The 22,688-nt window shown below is 39.9% G+C and overlaps 1 protein-coding gene across 2 annotated transcripts in view; it reads left to right on the top strand.

The window, feature by feature from the left end:
* The window catches only part of LOC124709107 (phosphoribosylformylglycinamidine synthase), a 213,371-nt gene that overhangs the window by 8,125 nt on the left and 182,558 nt on the right, over positions 1–22,688 (top strand). Inside the window, exon 2 of one of the 2 annotated variants that reach the window (XM_047240757.1) lies at positions 11,564–11,835. In XM_047240757.1, coding sequence (XP_047096713.1) covers positions 11,564–11,835 — 272 coding nt within the window. Of the gene's footprint in view, positions 1–11,506; positions 11,836–22,688 lie in introns of those variants that run through there. The other variant, XM_047240758.1, reaches the window with a different exon arrangement.

Here is a 22,688-nt window from a genome sequence, read left to right as displayed (position 1 = left end):
ATTGACATAGCACATGAACAGGAGACAGTAAGTAGGATAGACTGCTCCAAAATATTTAGTGTAGATATTGATGAAAACGAACTGGAATGAGTATATTATGAGCTTCTCAAACAATTACATTCGTCTACATGTGCTCTTTGTATAACTGCTAGTCTTGGAAACAAACGATTATTCTCCTGACATTTTTTGCATATTTTCATTCGGAAATGTCTAATGAAATAATTTTCTGGGGTAACTAATCATTTATAAAGTACTGAATGCACAAAAGTGAGCAGTAAGAACAACATACAGTGTTCACCTGTGGTCGTCATGTAAGTATCTCTTCAAGAAGTTGGGAATTTTAACCACACCATCACAGTACATACATTCATTAGTGAAATTCATTTATATAATTTATCACAATTTGAGAGCGAGCGAGGTGGCGCAGTGGTTAGCACACTAGACTCGTGTTTGGGAGGATGGGGGTTCAAACCTGCATCCAGCCATCCTGATTTAGGTTTTCCATGATTTCCCTAAATCACTTGATGCAAATGATGGGATGGTTCCTTTGAAAGGGCACAGCCAATTTCCTTTCCTAATTCGATGGGACCGATGAACTTGCTGTTTGGTCCCCACCATCAAATCAACCAACCAACCAACAATTTGAGGAGAATAGTGATAGCCGAACCTACAACAATAGAGGAGAGAAATAACCTTTATTACCCATTATTAAAGAGGTCAATGGCTCAGAAATGAGTTTAATATGGAGCAACAAATTTTTTGATCATTCTGCAATACCACAAAATCTCACAGGTAGAAAAGCAAGTTTTAAATCTAACCTAAAATCATTTTTGCTGGACAACTTATACTTCATCAACTAATTTCAATTTAAAAATTCATAGCCCATAAAAAAATTAAAAAAACCACTAACTTGTTTTAAGCACAGTGGCATGAACAGGACTAAAAAAAATAATGTGTTCATTAATTAACACTAATTATGTGTACCGGTACATGTAAATTGATTTGTTCCCCATCATTTTGATAAGAGAATCGTTCAAACGATCTATGGAATGTGTAACTAACAGATTCTTTTCTATCCTAATTTGTGCTGCCTCAATGACAGTACTCCTATCCACATCATTGCTGGGCATGGCACCATTTTGCGTTTTGGCTATCAACTTTGCGACTTCTTCCTCAGTTTTGTGGTTTCGCTACAGTCCACGCTACATAACGATTTTTGTGACAGTGACCACTTTTCGGTGATCCTGTCACTTGCTCCTCACTACCTAATAGACCAGTTACCCTGATGGGTTCTTTGAGGATCCATCTGGCATTTGTATATCCCTGCTGTAGCTTCGGCCCTTTTCTATCAGACTGGACTGGTGAGGTTCTGGGTGATGTCTCTGATGTGGTCACCTGTGCTCCTGTTCCTGTTGGCCTCTCCCGTAGTTGGCTGCTGCCGTGGTGGACCAAAGACATTGCAAAAGCTATTCAGGGTTGTCGGAAGGCCCTCACATGTCTCAAGCTGCATCCTTTACCCACAAACCTCCTCACTTTTAAGTTGTTTCACCGTAAGGCTCACTGTCTAATTAAATGCAGTGAGAGGAAATCGTGGGAGTGCTCTGGCTCCTCACTTGAGAAAGTATCCTCCTTGTTCACAGGTATGAGCCAACCTCTGTAGTCTTGTGCACTGTCAAAGATTAACAACTGTTATGCGTTGCTTCCTTCATGGTATTATTTGTATCGATGTGTCAGTTCTTGCTGATCACTTTGCAACAGTGCTGGCCCACTCTTCTCACCTGGCTACCTTTTGAACGCATAAATGACAAGTTGAAGACATCTCCATATCCTTCTACCCTTCCTGCCAAGGTGAATTATATTACGAAACTTTCGCTCATTGGGAACTGCTCCAGGCTCTTGACTTATCATGCAATATGGCACCATGCCCTGATTCGCGTCTTGATCAGATGATCTAACAGCTGAATGGTACTCAAAAACGTCATCTACTGAGGGTCTTCAGCAGCATTAGGCTCTAAGCTGTTTTCCCTTTGCAGTGGTATGACAGTATCATTGTCCCAATCCTTAAAGCAACGAAAAACCCCACATGCATCAACAGCTACCAGTTGATTAGCCTCACCAATGTACTCTACAAACTGCTTGAAATGGTGATAGCCTGACAATTATACTGGGTTCTCAAATTGCGGTCAGTGTGGTTTCTGGTTGGGATGATCTGCAAATGACCATTCATTGGGTTAGAAAACAAGCACTTTTTAGTTACCAACACTTTATTCCAGTCCTTCCCCCTCCCCCCGCTACTTAAGGCATAAGAGACCACTTGGAACCAATACATTTGACTTAACCTCCATGACTGAGGCTTTCAAGGCAACCTGCTGAATTTTCTCAGTTTTGTTTCGATTTAGAGTTGTACATCTCTCAGCTACCTTTGGGTCCAAGAGAATGGCATCCCAAAGGCTCCATGCTGTGTTACGCTCTTCCTCATTGCCATCAATAGACTAGTGACCTCCACCAGGCAACTGGCCATCCCCGTACTGTATGCTGGTGACTTTTGCATTTGACACAGCTCCCATTCTGTAACTTTGGCTGAACACCAACTCCAAGTCTCCACCCAGAGGGGTTCCACGTGAACCCTGTCATGTGGCTTCCAAGTGTCTTCCGCAAAAATGCAAGTCTCGCTTTTCCGTTGTTGTACTACAGTCCATCCTGACACTGGACTCTTCTTTCATAAAATCTAACATAGCAGTATTAGACAGTAATATCTGTCGGCCGAAGACTAGCTGCATACAAAATTTTAATTATCTCTGCTTCCTCGCCAACGCCTCTTGGGGAGCAGATTGCACTACGCCTCTCTACGTTAACTGAGCTCTGTTCTCATCCCGATTAGACTATGGTTGCCAGCTTTATGGCCCAGCGGCACATTCACCTTTGAATTTATTGGACCGAAAACATCACCATGGAGTGACACTGCCCAGTGGCAGCCCGTTCCAAACTAGTCCTGTAGGCAGTCTCCCTGGCGAAGTGCATATCTATCCTCTTCTGTTCTGACAGTATGAACTGTTGCTCATTTATGAGATCACAATTGAACAATTTCCTAATCAACCAACTTATCAAATTATTTTTGCATCCAACTAGTATCAACCCTCTAACACTACACATGTGCAACAGGTGGTTATACCCGGGTACTGAGAAATTTCAGTGTGGGTTGTTGCTGACAGTTATTTTTGTACCCTAAAGCATATACACACACCTGTGTATGCCTGATTTCATACACAGGACCTAACTCAGTCCCATATTATTTTGTGGTTGTGCTCATTTACCTCTAGTTGTAAGAAGGCATGTAAATAATTTAGAAGTGTTTGTTGAAATGTAACCAACACACAAAAAGCTGTGATGTAACAATACATCTTAAATTTTTTCTAGTTTATCCATTTTTAAGTTAAAATATATCACAAGCTTGAAATCATTTGTCTGCATGTTTATAATACTTGTTAAGAAACAAAAGTTCATCACCATATTTAGGAATTATTTATAATATTTTATCTGAATAATTTTACCTGCCCTACTAAATGTCCTTTCACATGCAGCGCTAGTAGCAGGAATACCACAAATATGTTTCAAACAATGGAAAATCCAGGATGCAATGTAACAATACCAGAAAGGAAAGTTGCTGCTCACCATATAGCGGAGATGCTGAGTCGCAATAGGCACAATAAAAAGATTCACACAATTAAAGCTTTCGGCCATTAAGCCCTTTGTCAGCAGTAGACACACATACACACACGCACACCACACTCGCATAAATGCAACTTGCACACACATCTGCAGTTTCAGAGAGCTGAGACCACGTCTAATAGTTGTGGAAGTATTGGTGATTTTTGTTTCCACCAATCAAGCAGTCAGTTGTCATCCAAGTCTGATATGTCAGTTACTTGACACATACGCACATCGACATAGCTTTGCGCGTCATCAACATTGTTACACCAAGTGTTGTAATCAGTTCTGGTTCTCTTGAATTCTCTGCTCCTTCCCTCGTCCAGTTGCTACTTTTCGATTGCAATTTGCAGAATTCTCCTGCAGAGATCTCTACAGCATGTAATATTTCTTCCTTTCCTGCTGGATAGGAAAGCATTCTCATATTTCAGAAATGAGGAGAGAGAAAGTGGAGATCCTGAGATTCATTCCAAATTAACTTTCCGACACATATGCCACTAAGCTCTCATTGCCAGTTTTTCCATTATTTCAAACTTGCCCACAACACTGAGAATCCCAGACAACAGATTTGCTAGCCCATTCAAATATGCTGTCTGAAAAGCAGCTGTTCCAGTTTCTGATTAAGTCAGCACAGTCGCTGTTTCTTTTCGGTTAATTAATAAAGGTAGACAGGTTTATGATTGGTCTAATATTTCTGCTTCTTCACTGCAGTGTCAACATTAGCCAAAAATTTTTAAAAGGAAAGCATAACCTGAAAACCCAAGCACATTTTGCATTTAGATGGAAGCAAAATTCTATTGTAGAAGTGAAAACCATCAGGTAGAACTGGATTTCCACAATTTTGAATGGTATTGGAAAATCAATTTACAAAATCTGGTTTTTGGAGTGCCAAGTAAACGTAGTGATTCTACATAACTTAGGAGGCAATACTGTATTGTAGGACAAATCTTCTTTTGCAGTTTGTGTTCCATGTTACATCTTTGATGAAGAAACAGCCCCACATTAACCCAAAATGTATTAGGGAACTCACAGGAAACCTAAACGTAAGGAGCTGGAAACTCCTAACTGTCACTCCCTTCCCTACTGTTAGGTAACCACTGTCTTACATCCAGAGAACTTCTCACATTGTTGTGACAGTGGCAGTGTCAGACTTCTCATCCTATTGCTGGTGTTTCTGCTGAAACGTGCTGTACAAATATATTGGGACAGATGTTACAGTTACAGACAAAAACAATTGGGAATTTTGTATTACCTCATTTTAGAAATATTCTTCAACACAAATGAAATTTGATGGAGCCATTCCTTTTTGGGAGTCACTAATCCACAATGCCAGATTATCATTGGAAATAGCCCAATTCACATGGGAAAATATTTGCACTGAAAAAGTATTAAGTATATAGAGAAGTTTGCTTGCTCCAGGCTGTAGCACGTTAAAACGCCCGGACAAGATGGCAGCAGATAGAGTAACTTCCACACCTGTGTTGGACACTAAGAATATGGTTCGAATTTCAAATGCACTTTGGGGGGGGGGGGGGGCTACAAAAAGATAGAATGGAGGGTGTTAATTAAGCAAGAGAGTTCTAGAGATTCATTGCATGGGGCAGCACAGACCATATCATTTACAGCCTTAGTGACAGCTTGTAGGTGGCCGACAGCTCGAAGCTTTGACCCCGGGCGTGTGTTGCCTCAAGGCTGGCATCCGCCGATACCACATTGTAGAGATGCGATGCAATGAATAGCGAGGCTAGACTCTGCGGATCTGCCTCCCTGGTAATGGGAACTGATGAGCACGGCACCAGACGGCTCTGGCGATGTTTGGGTTAGCGAAGATCTGGTAAGCCACAAATGAGACACAACTGAGCAACAAATGAAAGGGTGCATGGTGCCATCAGCCATTTTATTACGTCGGTACTATGACTTCACAACTAAAAACATACTCCATGTTTCCAGTCCTGCAGGAAGCTGTGCTGAGCTACTCCTGTTATATATGTTTACAGCAGAAGTGAGGACTTTTTTAGCTCTAGGGTTGTCCTTTCCACATGGCACTGACATGAGATCGTGCAGATAAAAGTTTCCCTCCGCCACTGCATAGGTCATTAATAAATGGCTGTTGATACCGTTCTTCAAATGCTCCTTCTAATCAAATTGTTTGCCTATGGAGTATTGTCTCTGTTGTGTGACAGGATTCGTGATTTCCTGTTAGGAAGGTCACAGTCCATAGTAATTGTCAAAAAGTCATCGGGTAGAACAGAAGTAATAGGCATTCCCCTAGGAAGTGTTATAGGCCCTCTGCTGTTCATGATATACATAAACAATTTAAGAGACAGTCCGAGCAGCCCTCGTAGATTGCTTGCAGGTGATGCTGCCATTTGCCATCTTGTGTAGTCCATCAGATGATCAAAAACAGTTGACTCTATGTATGGTAAGTGTGAAGCCATTGACACTAGTACCAACAGGAATCTATTAAATTTTAGTTCCACAATAAATCATACAAGATTAAAGTCTCTCAGTTCAGCTAAGTACTTAGGGACCACAATTACAAATAACTTAAACTGGAAGATATGTTGGGGGGAAGACGAACCAGTGTTTTTTATTAGCAGAATACTTTGAAGCTGCAACAAATAAACTGAAAAGACTGCCTACACTACGCTTGTCCGCCCTCTGCTAGTGTATTGCTGTGTGGTAGAATTGAAGGAGAACATAAAAAAGGTCAAAGAAGGGCAGCACGTTTTGTATTATCGAGAAATAGGGGAGTAAGTGTCACGGACATGTTACAGGATTTGGGGTGGACATCATTAAAACAAAGGTGTTTCTTGTTGCGGCAGGATCTTGTCACAAAATTTAATTCACCAACTTTCTCCTCCTAATGCGAAAATATTTTGTTGGCACTCATGTACATAGGGAGAATAATAAAATAAGAGAAATCAGAACTCACACAGAAAGATTTAACTGCTTATACTTCTCATATACTGTTCAAGAGTGGAACAGTAGAGAAATAGTGTGAAAGGGATATGATGAATCCTCTGCCAGGCACTAAAGTATGAATCACAGAGTAATTGTAAATGTAACTGGGAAGAATTTTTCTTAATCACAAACACTATTTTGGACTTTTTAATAAAAGTGATATATGATAATCACATAATTATTCTAATTCTTGTAGTTTAATCCTTCCACGACATGTTGGTATTTTCAGTATGTCATGCATAATTGATTTACATGCATAATCAACATGTAATCGGCTCATGATTGTCGTCATTCGACTGATAATGTCGGCACCTGTCAGGCTGTATTATCAGGATTTAATTACATTGTGTTATAATATATTCTTTCATTGCATGGGCAGAATGTAACAGTTGATGTAGCTTTGCCAGTGTGATCATGTATTGCTTTGGAAAAGTCTGTATTCTACAAGATCAGTTTAGGTATCTTGACAGGATCCTCTGACGTGGAGGTTCTGAGTTCAGTTCCTGGAGAACACCTCCGGTCTCTCTGTGGAATAAATCTCTGATCAGGGTGCTTACAGGCTCATCTGGGTGAACTGCTGCTTCCCATGTCTGCTCCCTAGCTCACTCGTAGAGAAATTATTGTAATGCATAATCAGAACGGTGCTGTATGTTGGGTCAGATTTCTTCATAGCGTCAGGTGAAAGGTTTTTCGACATGGGATTCGGCCTGTCAACCAGCGCAAGAGAGTGACTTGCATGTGTACATTAGGAAGTCCCGGAGTAAAATCCTGTGTGTGTCTACGAACACAGAAAAAAGCAGCAGCAGAAGTAGCAGAGGCCACGGGAGGTGTCGTGAGTGGCTCAGTCTCCACCTCTCATAGTTCTGTCTGGAAACTGAACCGGGTGGCACTCTGTGGCCCGGTTCTGGTGCTGCCAAGCCCCTTCTGAGCTGCTGCTCTCTGTGGAAGGTGGAGGATTCTTTTGAACCGTGTGTTCTTTCCTACACTTTGCGCTCACTGTTTCATTGAAAATTGCTGCTACAGTGATTTTTAGTGCCTGGTTTACTTTCTGCCTTCTGGCTGGTGTAAGCGGTTACTCATCAGCTGTTTGACGGATTCCAAAACTCGGTGAGAATTTATTTCCTTATGCTGTGTTTGTGCTGCTGACCTCTAACAGTCACGACACAGAGCTAATGCGCCCATTGTAAGTGACATTTATTCCTGCCCTATGTATTTTAGCAGTTGTTCTGTAGTCATTGTAGCACAAGATCATGTGTGTCCTGTTGTTGTTAAGATTTAGTTCTCTGTTTCGCATTTGAGTGTTTCTGTTTGACACTATCATAATACATCGTATATGTGTTAAGTATTTCAGAGTTCATTTTGATAATAAAAGCATAGAGTTCTTTTTGTTTTAGTTCAGGCTTCTGTGAGGCCCCTTGTCTCTGTCAGATGTTCCAAAGCTGAGCTTTCTACTTCGTGACTACAACATGGAAGATGATATAATGTAATCAGCAATTGATTATTTTATTGTTACAGTAGAAGATATATTACATGCCACTTCTGTGGTAGGTGTTTTTTATGCTGTTTTTTGACAACTACTTTGTGGTCACACTAGTAGGAGCTGTCAGTGAGTGGCATCTATAGTTTTTCAGAAAATAATTTCCTTGTATTTATTAACAATAATAGGTTGCTGGTAAGTGACAATTCATTTTCTTCCCTTATAAATAATTCTTGAAAAATGCTGTGTCTGGCCTTGGCAGTCAGAGACAGTGGTCATAAGTGGAGGAGCTGTGTGTGTGTGTGTGTGTGTGTGTGTGTGTGTGTGTGTGTGTGTGTTTTATCTAATTCAGAAGAAGGCCTTTCACTAAAAGCTTAATTGCTTAGCAGTCTCTTGGTTGTGTCTGTCTGTAACTCAACATCTCTACTGTATGGTGAGTACGAATCTGTCCTTTTCATAATATTGTCATTATTCCATCCTAAATTTTCCATTGTTTGATTCTTGAAAATTCTTAGTTCATATCAGCAATTTTTAACTATTTTAGAAAATCCAGGTGTATAGACTTGAACTATTTAGAGCATTTACTGTCATCTTTGAGAAGCCTGCATTTACACAATCGTTTTTTTTTATTAATTAATTAATTTATTTATTTATTATTATTTTTTTTTTATAAATGGATTCCTTATTTTCATTAACTGTTTGCTTACAGTCCTGTTGAATTGAACTGTCATTATAAGTAGACTGCACTTCTAAGAGTCTAAGAATGTGGAAGGAAGGCTGTAATGGAGTTTGGAGTGAGACAATGTCATGGCCCATGTCCCATTTTAACTTTATATTGAGTCCCTAATGAAGAAAATTGAGGAGAATTTCAGAAAATGAAAGTTTGTGCTGAAGAAATAAAAATAACAGATTCGGCGATGACATTGCAATTCTGTCAGAGACAACAAAGCTCCTGGAAGATCGCTTAAATGGAGTATATAGTGTCTCGAAAAGAGGTTTTGAAGTAAAACAAGGACAGTGCACTGTTATCAAAGATAAACATTTTTGAGAAATGGGAATCGTGTTAACATTGAGTATAAAGCTGAATTTCCAGAGTGAATCTTCCATTCTGCAGCAGAGTGTGCACTTATTTGAAATTTCCTGGCAGATTAAAACTATGTCCCATGATTTGAAATTTCCTGGCAGATTAAAACTATGTCCCATGATTTGAAATTTCCTGGCAGATTAAAACTATGTCCCGTGAAGTTTCATAAATTTAAACATTAAGGATATTTTCTAATGATATTTGTCTAAAGTGCAGCCTTGTATGGAGGTAAAATGTGGATGATAAACTATTAAGACAAAAAGACAATGTAAGCTTCTGGAGGAGGAGGAGATTAGTGTTTAACGTCCCGTCAACAACAAGGTCATTAGAGATGGAGCACAAGCTCGAATTAGGGAAGATTTGCAAGGAAATAGGCTGTGCCCTTTCAAAGGAACCATCATCCTGGAATTTGCCTGAAACGATTTAGGGAAATCATGGAAAACCTAAATCAGGATGGCCGGAGACGGGTTTGAACCGTTGTCCTCCCGAATGCGAGTCCAGTGTGGTGAATACTAAACTAGATTGGTAGATTGGATAACTAGGTGAAGAGGTAATGAATCCTGTGGCACAACTTGACTGGAAGAAGGGATCTGTTGATAGGACACATCCTAAGGCACCAACTGATATGTAATTTGGTAATGAAGGGAAGTTGGAGGAAGGGGGGTGGGACAGAAATTGTAGAGGGCGACAATGCCTTAACTACAGTAAGCAGGTTCAAAAGGATGTCAGTTGCAGTAGTTAGGCAATCTTGCACAGGATATACCAAGTGTGGTGTTTTGTATAATAACAGTATTTGGAACAATGACTGCGACGACAGGAGACATGAAGTAGATAATGACATCTAAAGCCTTCTTACTTCATTACTGTTCATTGAGGAGAAACTGGCGTATTACGAATGCAAATGGGCAGGGGACAAAAGTAAGCGATAAATTTATTTCCAATCAGCCTCCTAGGGAGATTATATTGATCTGGCCTCCTTTAGTTCTTAGACTATGAGAGTGACCCCTGTATGCTTTTAGTGTTCGTATCCTTCTGAGGACATCTGGATTTAAGTTTTCCACAGATCATTTAAGACAAAGGCTGGGACAGTTCCTTTATTGTTGTGGTGGTTAGTTGTGTCTTCCCCCACCAGTACAACTGAGCAAGGCTTTTTTCCACTTTTTTCAATTGGATGTTAAACAGTAATTTTCCTTCGCATTTTGTACCAAGCTGTGTCGACAGAATCCCGTTACCTTCTGATTTAATTTGTTGTCAACTCCCACAAATGTAAATACCCATAATGCATTATTTGAGCATGTAACACTTTGATAGATTTTATTTGGAAATAGTCTGAGAAGCAAACAGTTCTCTATTTTATGTGACTTTTTACCTCACAGAGCTCTCCGTTGCTGAGCATGTCACTGCTAAAATCAAACAAACACATATATCTTCTGTATTGTTATAAAGGTGCCAGTCTCTCTCTCTCTCTCTCTCTCTCTCTCTCTCTCTCCCTCTCTCCCCCCCCCCCCCCTCTCTTTCAGGCACACTCTTGCACCCCCCCCCCCATACACACACACACACACACACACACACACACACACACACAGGGTCTTCCATTTGGTTCAGCTGATGCCAGTATAGATGGCTGTTTGAGTTATATTTCACAACTTTATCATGAGATAAATGGTTATTTTTCAGAGACTTACTCCTGTCAGCTGCTGAATGTCTTATTATGTGCATAATCCAAGAATAAAAACGTTCTTAATTTATTGCATTATATTTGTGGTAGGTGCACTGTTATAAGTGAGAAGGAGCAATAAAGCTGCTGCTGATTCGGAAAATAAAGTGACAGATGTCCATCATGTGTACAGAGTTTCTCTTCAATATTTGTTAAATGTGCTCAGTTAAATGGTTATATACATGAGAATTATTTTTATTTTTCCCCCTCAATTTCTTGTGAATTCAAATATTATACTTGAAATCAAAACCTAGTAATTTTTACACGCCTTTGTGAAATACTTAACTTTGGAGACTTTACGGTTGAGACAGTTTCAAACTATTTTTCTCACCCCTCCTCCTTGTTAGACATGATAAGATGATCTTGTTCTATGCCTTTCAGTTCTACCATCTGTCATTTTCTCTGGAACCAGCCATATGAATTAAGTAGTGTGGCTGCTTGGGTTCAAGGATCATGACCTTAAGATTGGTTCTTGTTTTTGCTTTGTGACTGTTGTTTTTCTGATAACCTCTGACGTCACTACTGCTCATATATTCCGGACCCCCTGGAAATTCTGTGTCATGTGGTAATAGATTAGAGATAATTCACAGTTGCTTTCAAACCTCTGCTACAGAGTAAGATGGACATCCTTTACCTGTACAAGAAGCCGGGCCTGAGTGTGGCGTCAGAATGCGAGAAATTAAAGCAGCTTCAAGCAGAGGCAAAAATAGAAGCTCTACATACAGAAATATGCTTTTATGTCGAGATAAGCAAACCTCTATCAACTGGAGAACTGGAGAAATTGAAATGGATTTTGGGATCACCCTTCAGACCTGATGATGTTCAGCACAAGCCTTACCTTCAAGCAAAAGGAAAGGAGAACATGCTTATTGAGATAGGTCCAAGGTAAGCTCATGACAAGAAATATTTTTTACTGTAAGTCACACTTGTTGGAAAAAATATAGTTTTACATTTCAAGGATGGCAGTTGAAAATGTAATATACCAACAAACAAATGTTTCAATATCTCGTGAAAAAGTGCTTTGGTATATAACTATTACATACTGTATTTCAACATTTTACAATTTGTTAAGCTACTTGCCTACATCTCATTTGAGTTTGCCTTTGTAGCCTCAAATGATGATAGAAGTAGTAACTAATGCTAGGAAATTTTCAGCTTACGGTTGAATGTAGCACGGTCTTTGTTTAAAATAGTGGACCTGTAATTTACATTGACATCCACAGTGCCAACGTAAACATAGTTCTACTAGTGGCATATTTTCACAAATAAACATAGGTTCCTCAGCCTTACATTTTCAGCTGAAACTGCATAAGGCATTGTCCACTGTTTCTGTATAGTTTCATCCTGTACATGTGTAGGAAATTATCTACAAATTATTTGCGAATGGGTGAAATACATCTCAATTATGTTGTAGTCAATAATTTAGAAAACAGTAATATGTATACACATTCAAAAATGAAATAACTTTTTTTAATAGTTGGATCTGTATTCTTCAAATAGCTGTTACATTAAATTCTATTTTATAAACAGATTTTTAGATTAAAAAAATTCTCCCACAGTTTCTGTCATAGCCTGCCAAAGTTATTTCAGAAATAAAATCTGGTAATTAAAATATTTGATTAACTAGTGTGTTTTCCTTGGCATCATACACGTTTCATTGACAGAAAATTCATTTTTGAAGGGTTCTGTTGCGTAAATTGCTCTAGCATTTCTTACAAAAAATAGTTTTTGATTACCAGTATTTTGTAAACTAAAAATTTTTGAAAGAAGTTAAGGTGCTTTTTATGGAAGAAAATTAGGGCATTAAAATAAGGGACATCAATCCTGCAACAGAAACTTATTAGTAGGGTTGAAATTTTGAATATGCAGGGTCTTATAGATCTTAAATATTGAATAATTCATTAAAGACAAGATTTCTGTAAAGAATACCTTTGTCCCGATACTCAGCTAAATGTAAATTCTAATTTAAATAATAATAATTGGAGTAATAAAAGTTGTAAAAGAATTTTGGAATGCCGTTTATTACATATAGATTAGGCAAGAAAAAATATTTGTTTATTTATTGAAATTAATCAGGTGCAGTGGATATACTCCACGTTGTTACATTTCCATCTATAATCTAATTCTTGAATTAAGTTCATCATTTGTTGCAAACTGATGCTCATCCATAGTATTTATGGATGCATTGGAAGTAGAACATCACATTGGATAGTTTAACATCTCACACAGGAGCTGCCAGGTTATCTGAAACATTAACAAACAGTAACCTCGTACAGTTTCGAAAGATTCTTTAAACAGGTCGGATACATAGGGAACTGTGTGTACAGTTGAAATTATCAGTATTTAAGGAAACAAAATGTACAAAAAAAGTCGTGCAGTAGGGGCCCATGTGACATAGTCATGATGAATGCACATCTTCATCTAAACACTACAACTACTGTGAAGTGCATAGCAGAGGGTATTTGCCATTGTAGCATTTATTTGTAACACTCATTAGGGCTTCTTTCCATTGCATTTGCACAGGAGATGCCAAAAGAATGACTGCTCGATTGCCTCTGTGTGTGCTGTTACAAGTATTGCTGGTCTTTGTAGTCCATCTGGGGATGGTACATAGTAGGGAGGTGTAGCATAATCCTAGATTCATCACTTGTTGAAACTTTGTGAGTGGGCTTTGACGTGACAGTCTGTGTCTGTCTTCAATCACGTGTCAGTTCAAGTTTCTCAGCATTTTCGCAATGCTTCCCCTTGGCTCAAAAAACTGTGACCAGATGCCCCATATGATTGTGCTTTCGTTAATAAGTGTTGTTGTGGTACTGTGTCAAAATGCTTTTCTGATGTCAAGAAATGCTGCAACTACTTGTTTACCTTGATCCACTACTTTCATTGTGTAGAGTGAAAAAGGCAAGTTGTGTTTCACATCACTGATGTTTTTGGAATCCGTGCTGGTCGACATGGAGTAGATAATTCTGTTCCAGTTACATTACATTTGAGTTCAGATTGTTGTCAGAGGTATTGGACAGTAGTATTGTGGATCAGTTCTACTACAATTCATGGAGATGCGCTTTTTTCCAAGTACTGGAGATAGTTTTTTCTTTGAGTGACCTACAGTATATTATGGTTAATAGAGGAGCTAACTCAACTGCAAATTCTGTGTGGAATGATGGGTGCTCCATCTGGCACTGAAGCTTTGTTCACTTTTAGCGGTTTCACTGGTCTCAGTGCAACTGACACTAATATCTATGTCACGCATCTTTGCAGTGGTTATTTATTCGACATATGACAGAACACATTGTGTGAGAACTAAAATGGGGCATAACTTCCATACCTCCATATGGAAAGGAGCATTTGAAAATGGATACACCATTTCTGTTTTTGCTTTGCTGTCTTCATTATCAGTTTCTATGTCATCCATGAGTCTCTGAACACTAATTTTGATCCCACTGACAGTCTTTACATACGAACAAGATTTCTTTGAATTTTGTGAGAGGTCTTTCGGTAAGATTCTGTTATAGTAAACCTTGAAGGCTTCACACTTAGCCATTTTGATAGCCAAATGTGTTTTGTACAGTACCATTCTACCAATAGGTGTATCCTTTTTTTTACACCTTTTATGTAGTATTCTGTGTTTCTTTAGAAGTTTCTTTACAGAAGTATATACCAAGTAAGATACCTCCCGTCCTGAACTGTACTATTAGGTACATGTCTGTCCAGTGCATGGTCGACTATTTTTCTAAACGTGAGCCACATTTTCCTGTCCAGAGCTAAATGTTTAGAGTTCCTGATTGAGACATGACACCTAACCCTTTATCTCTTTTGTCAAATATGTAAATCTTTCTCATTGTTTTAACTGCCCTTTGTGTTTTGGTAGTCACTGTTGCTACAACCACTTCGTTTTCATTGATACCTGCTTCAATGTGGTCATCGTCAAAGGGGCCGTACATGTCCGTTTGTTGCCATCATACCTAATAAACATTGATGAGCCAAAACATTATGACCATTGCCCGCTGTGATACTGAACTCCACTTGGTGGCGTTGTGGGCGTGTGACGCGACAAGGAAAGTATACATGCGGAGCAGAGACAAATGAGAAATCATTCTAGCACATTGCAGGGCACAAGTGAAGAAATGCACTGACTAAGCAACTTTGACAAAGGGCAGATCGTAAAGGCCAGGTGGCCGGGAACAAGCATCTCGGAAATGACAAACCTGATCAGCTCTTTGAGAACTACTTTTTGTGATTGTCTGTGGAAATTGGTTGAAGGACAGTGAAACCCCAGGTAGGTGAGAAGTTGTTGGGACATCCGTGAAATGACACGATGGACATTCTGAAGGGAGCAAAATATGTCTATCCTATGGGTATGCAGTCTGGCTACCCTCAGATGAGGTTGATGAGGCTGCCAAGAAAAACAACTTTCATCAAACCTGATGTTCCCTCTGTTAGTTCAGAGTTATTTCATTTAGTCCATACAATGCTCCAAAGGCATATGAATGCACAACTGACAACCTGGTTTGAGAGCTTACATATATGATGTATCTTTAATAGGCTACCTCAGTGACATTGTTATGTTCTCAAAGACATTTAAAGAGCTTCTAAGTCACCTGATACTTATTCTAAAGTGTTTCCATGACACAGGTCTTTTTCTGGGTTCAAAAAATTGCCTCTGTGCTGCCCAAGAAATAAAAATCTTGCAACATCTAGTTAACAGAAATGGAGCCTTTTCTGATCCAGAAGAAGTAAGAGCTGTAGCAATTTTCAACCTTACCTGGATGGTATTCCTAGCATATATTATTTATTAAGGATTTCTAAAGTCATGGCCACAACAATTTTCCTGGAGCAAGGAACGGGAAACATCTTTCTCTATCCTGAAAGAAGTGCTGATATCTTCAACTGTCCCAGAACTTTGGGTTTGTGTTGTTTTGGTCTTCACTCCAAAGACGGGTTTGATACAGCTCACCATGCTACTTTATCTTGTGTGATCCTCATCATCTCTGAATAACTGCTGCAACCTACGTCCTTCTGAATCTGCTTACTGTATTCGTCTCTTGGTCTCCCTGTACTATTTTTACCTCCCACACTTCCCTCCAATACTAAGTTGGTTTTCCCCTTGATGTCTCAGAATGTGTTCTAACAACTAATTCCTTCTTATAGTCATTTGTGTCACAAATTTCGTTTCTCCCCAGTTCTATTCAGTACCTCTTCATTAGTTACTTGATCTACCCATCTAATCTTCAGCGTCTTTCAATAGCACCACGTTTCAAAAGCTTGTATTCTCCTCTTGTCTAAACTATTTCTGTCCATGTTTGACTTCCATACATGGCTATACTCCATACAATTTTTTCATAAAAGACTTCCTGACCCTTAAATCTATACTCGATGTTAACAAAATACTCTTCTTCAGAAATGCTTTTCCTCTCATTGCCAGTCTACATTGTATAAGCTCTCTATTTCAGTCATCATCCGTTATTTTACCACCCAAATAGCAAAACTCATCTACTACTTTCAGTGTCTCATTTGATTTAATTCTACTACATTCCACTACTCTCGTTTTGCTTTTGTTGTTATTCATCTTATATCCACCTTCAAGACACTGTCCATACCATTCAACTGCTCTTCCAAGTCCTTTGCTGTCTCTGACAGAATAACAATGACATTGGCAAACTACAAAATTTTTATTTCTTTTCCCTGAACTTTAATTGCTTCTTCAAATTTTTCTGTTTGTTCCTTCACTGATGTACAGATTGAATAACATCGGGGATAGGCTACAACCCTGTCTCACTCCCTTCTCAATCATTGCTTCCTTTTCTTATAATGCCATCTGGTTTCTGTACAAGCTGTAGATAGCCTTTCGCACCTTGTATTTTACCCCCTTCTACCTTCAGAATTTCAAAGAGAGAATTCCAGTCAACACTGTTAAAAGCTTTCTCTAAGTCTACAAATGCTATAAACGTAGGTTATCTTTTCCTTAACCTATGCTCTAAGATAAGTCGTAAGGTCAGTGTGACTTGTGTGTGCCCACATTTCTCCAGAATATAAACTAATCGTCTCCAAGATCAACTCTCACCACTTTTTCCATTCTTCTGTAAAGAATTCGTGTTAGTATTTTGCAGCCAGTTCTTATTAAACTGATAGTTCAGTCATATTCGCATCTGCCAGCACCAGCTTTCTTTGGAATTGGAATAGATTAGATTAGATTCAGTTTTCGTTGAATAGACCCAAAAATGAGATGACTCTTGTGGGTTTGGAACAAGTAAAAAAGTATAATATAAAATTATTATTTTATTCTTGAAATCTGAGTGTATTTTGCCTGTCTCATACATCTTGCACACCAGATAGAAGAGTTTTGTCATGGTTGGCTCTCCCAAGGTTATCAGTAGGTCTGATGGAATGTCATCTACTCCTGGGGCCCAGGTTCAACATAGGTTTTCCTCTGATCTGTCAAATTCTTCCCACAGTATCATGTCTCCCATCTCATCTTCATCTACACTCATGCCCATAAATTAAGAATAATTGCAGAATGTGCTGCCACACAACGTGGCACTACACAAAACTGGTGCTAATAGCATAGGCTCATAGGGAACACACACGACACAGGTCTGTAAGTCCACAGTATTGGTGATAAGTTGAGAAAACTGTCCCGAAACACATGTGCTACAAAACGCCCCTGTTTCCTGCCCATGTACCCCCACATCAGTATAGGATATGATCAACATGCACACGTACGCAGGCCGCACAATGGGTTGCCATACTCTGTATCACGTGGTCGAGCAGCTGCTGGGGTATAGCCTCCCATTCTTGCACCAGTGCATATCGGGGCTCCTGAAGTGTCATAAAGGTTTGAAGACTTGCAGCGATTCGTCGACCGAGAGCATCTCAGACACGCTCGATGGGGTTTAGTTCTGGAGAACAGGCAGGCCACTCCATTTGCCTGATATCTTCTGTTTCAAGGTACTCCTCCATGAAGGCAACTCGGTGGGGCCGTGCGTTATCATCCATCAGGAGGAAGGTGGGACCCACTGCACCCCTGAAAAGGCGGACATACTGGTGCAAAATGACGTCCCGATACACCTAAACTGTTACAGTTCCTCTGTCAAAGACATGCAGGGGTGTACGTGCACCAATCATAATCCCATCCCACACCATCAAACCACAACCTCCATACAGGTCCCTTTCGAGGACATTAAGGAAGTTGGTATCTGGTTCGTGGTTCACGCCAGATGAAAACCCGGTGAGAATCGCTGTTCAGACTATACCTGGACTTGTCTGTGAACATAACCTGGGACCACTGTTCCAATGACCATGTACTGTGTCCTTGACACCAGGCTTTACGGGCTCTCCTGTGATCAGGGTTCAGTGGAATGCACCTTGCAGGTCTCCGGTCGAATAAACCATGTCTGTTCAGTCGTCTGTAGACTGTGTGTCTGGAAACAACTGTTCCAGTGGCTGCGGTAAGGTCCCGAGCAAGGCTACCTGCAGTACTCCGTGGCCGTCTGCGGGCACTGATGGTGAGATATTGGTCTTCTTGTGGTGTTGTACACTGTGGATGTCCTGTGCTATTGTGCCTGGACACGTTTCCTGTCTGCTGGAATCATTGCCATAATCTTGATATCAAACTTTGTGGCAAACGGTGGGCCTGTGCTACAACCTGCTGTGTTTGACCAGCTTCCAGTCGCCCTAGTATTCTACCCCTCGTAACATCAACAATATGTGTTCTTTGAGCCATTTTCAACGCAACATTGGCACATCCGAAAACGTCTGTACACTTACTCGCTGCACCGTACTCTGACATGCACCAACACACTTCTTCGTATGTGGACTGCTGCCATTGCCACCGTGCGACGACCACAGGTCAAGTGCACCACATGGTCATACCAAGAGGTGATTTAAACCTGCAAACCACCCACCAGAGCGTTGTCTCACCATACACAGTTCTGCGTATGTGGACTGCTGCCATTGCCACCGTGCGATGACCACAGGTCAAATGCACCGCATGGTCATACCAAGAGGTGATTTAAACCTACAAACCTCCCACAAGAGTGTTGTTTCACCATGTATCAGCGTTAGCCTTAATTTATGAGCCTGAGTGTAGGTGCTCTTCCATTTCTGTAATATTGCCTGCAGGTTCATCTCCATTATAAAGACCCTCTGTATACTCCTTCAGTCTTTCAGCTTTACCTTCTTTGCTTAGGACTGACTTTCCATCTGAGCTCTCGAAATTCATACTGCTACTTCTCTTTGCTCCAAACGCCTCTTTAATTTTCCTATAGGCAATATCTATCTTTCCCCTAATGTTATGTGTTTCTAAATCCTTACATTTGTCCTCTAGCCATTCCTTCTTAGCCATTTTGCACTTTCTGTCAATCTCATTTTTTGTATTCCCTTTCGCCTGCTTCATTTGTTGAATTTTTGTATTTTTTCCTTTCATCAATTAACTTCAGTATCTCCTTATCACTCAAGGATTTTTTTAATGTGTTTAATCCTCTGCTACCTTCACTGTTTCATTTCTTTAAAGCTACCTATTTGTCTTCTTCTGGATTTGTTTCCCCTTTTCTAGTCAATTGTTGCCTGATGCTCCTTCTGAAATTCTCAACAATCTTTCAACTTATACGGGTCCTATCTTCTTAATTTCCTACCTTTTCCCAATTTCTTCAGTTTTTCATCTGCAGTTCATAACCAATAAATTGTGGTCCGAGTCAACAGCTTCTCCTAAAAATGTATTACAGTTTAAAGTCTGGTTTCTAAATCTCTGTCTAACCATTATATGATCAATCTGAAACATTCCGGTATCTCCAGGTCTCTTCCACATACACAACCTTCATTTATGATTCTTAAGCCAAGTGTTAGCAATGATTAAATTATGCTCTGTGCAAAATTCTACCAGGCGGCTTCCTCTTTGATACCTTTCTCCCAGTCCATTTTCACCTATTTATACTTCTCTCCCTTCTCCTACTATTGAATTCCAGTTCCCCATCATAATTAAACTTTCATCTCCCTTCACTATATGAATAATTTCTTTTATCTCATTATAAATTTCTGAAATCTCTTCATCATCTGCGGACCTAATTGGCATCTAATCTTGTACTATTGTGGTGGGTGTGGGCTTTATGTCTATCTTGGCTACAATAAAGCATTCACTATGCTGTTCAAAGTAGCTTATCCACATTCCCATTTTTTTATTCATTATTAAACCCACTCCTGCATTATCCGTATTTGAATTTGTATTTATAACCCTGATTTCACCTGACCAGAAGTTCTGTTTGTGCTACCACCAAAATTCACTAATTCCCACTATATCTAGCTTCAACCAATCCATTTCTCTTTTTAAATTTGGTTATCTACCTACTCGATTAAGGGGTCTAACATTCCACTGTCCAATCCTTAGAACGCAGTTTTGTTTCGCCTTATAATGACATCCTCCTGGGTAGTCCCCACCCAGAGATCCAAATAGGGGACTATTTTACATCCAAAATATTTTACCCAAGATGATGCATCATCGTTTAACCATACAGTAAATCTACATGCCCTTGGGAAAAATTATGTCTGTAGTTTTCCCTTGCTTTCTGTCATTCACAGTACCAGCACAGCAATGCCGTTTTGGTTGATGTTACAAGGCCAGCTCAGTCAATCATCCAGACTGTTGCCCCTGCAGCTACTGAAAAGGCTGCTGCCCCTCTTCAGGAACCACATGTATCTCTGGCTTCTCAACAGATACCTCTTTGATGTGGTTGCACCTACAGAATGGCTATCTTTACCACTGAGGCATGCAAGCCAACCCAGCAAGACAAAGCCCATGATTCATGGAGGGGGGGGGGGGGGGGGGGTTCTGGATTTTGATGTTGGAATGTAACTAAAAACACTGGTGCTAGTGGTTACAATTTAGGTGCAGTTCTAGTGTAAATCTGGGAAGGCACTGACTAATTGATTGCTTATGCCTTCATAATACTCTTGAATTCTGAAAAGAATCACTCCATGACTGAGAAAGAGTGTCTAGCAGTTGTTAGGGCAGTGGGTAAGATCCGATCCTATTTTTATGGCAGACAATTCACTGTTGTGACTGACCATTTATTATGCTGCTTGAAGAGCCTGGAGGGTCCATCAGGATGACTTGCGAGATGCAGTCTGAAGCTTTAGGATTATGACGTCGCAGTAAGATATGAAAGTGGATGCAGACACAAATAAGCTGACAGCCTTTCACAGGTTCCGTTGAAATACTATTACAGCACTGGTGATATGCAATTCATCATTGCACCGACAAGCACTGCAGCTGAACAACAGGAAGACCCAGCATTACTGAAGACATTGAGCCCGTGCAGAAGGAAGAAGTTGTCAAAGGAGAATTCATGTTAACTGATGGAATGCTGTACAAAAGAATTTGGGAGCCAGTTGGACAGAAGTGGTTGCCCATCATCCTAGCTCATTTACATTCAGACATGCTGAAGTACTTACACATTGCTCTGATGTCGGGTCATTAGAGAGCTGCAAAGACCTTTGACAGGAACCATAGTAGGTGGTGACATTGGCCAGGTGTATGCTGATGTCAGGCACTGTGCAAGGCAGTGTAGGAAATGCCAACAGCACAAATGTGTGCCTCAGTTAACTGTGGTCACCTGCTACCATTTCCTCTTGGAGTTGCTCCATTTCATCAGACTGGAATTGACCTATTGGGGAGGTTCCCCAAGTTAACAAATGGTAACAAGTAGATAATAGTGTGCACTGACTGCATTACTTGCAAAGCTGTCTGTATTTATGGCCAAAACTCCATAAACTACTTGAAGCATGGGACACAACGTATAATGATATCTAATTGTGGGAAAATGCCTCAGTCAAAACTGGCAATGGAAGTAATTTTGTGATGCAGCATCAGTCACAGGATGACAACTGCCTAAAATGCAGACAAATGGTGTGATAATTACAGTTGCTGGCTGGTGACATGCAGATCATGAGTCTGATTCCCACTTCCTGCAGTTATTTATTGTTCATGACTTGTATCTTCTAGAAGTCTGTGTAGGGAGTTCTCTCTCTCTCTCTCTCTCTCTCTCTCTCTCTCTCTCTCTCTCTCTCTCTCTGCTGAGGTACTCAGTTCAACTTCATCTGAACTTTCTTGTGTTCTCAGTATACATGCTTTCAGTGTGGAGTTTCAGTTCTTGCTCTTGTAATTGGTACTCAATTGCAGATCTTATGTGTCAGTATTATTATTTCTTGTGTATTATTTTGTACAGCAAGTTGTTTTTCTAGGATCTTCAACAATATTCCTTCGTTACATTTCCACACTTCTCTTTGGTTGTTGATCCCACTACTTCCTTCAGTATTTTCTCAGCTATTTATTACGACACAAATTTTTAAGTCAGTTGTGTTTTTATACTAAAAGTGTGGAGCTGCACACAGGGACAACAGAGAGACTGCTAAACAAGTATGCTTTTGGCCAAGAGGCCTTCTTCTGAAGTAAACAACACACGCGCACACACACACACACACACACACACACACACATATACACACACACACACACACACACACAAGCACAACTCTCATGCATATGGCCACTGCTTTCAGACACTGTCTGTGACTCAGCATCTCCTGCAGGTGGTGAGCAACAATCTATCCATTCCATAATGTTATATCATCCTAAAATTTCAAATTCTGGATAATTCTGAATGTAATTCACCCAATTTGCGAGGCACTATTGCATGGTTTAAATGGCAGCAATTCTTGTCTTTTGGATAAATATTAGTTTTCATTTT

The sequence above is a fragment of the Schistocerca piceifrons genome, chromosome 7, assembly GCF_021461385.2.
Source record: "Schistocerca piceifrons isolate TAMUIC-IGC-003096 chromosome 7, iqSchPice1.1, whole genome shotgun sequence".
NCBI lineage: Eukaryota > Metazoa > Arthropoda > Insecta > Orthoptera > Acrididae > Schistocerca > Schistocerca piceifrons.
Note: the sequence above shows the minus strand (reverse complement) of the source record. Positions and strands in the feature narration are given on the sequence as shown.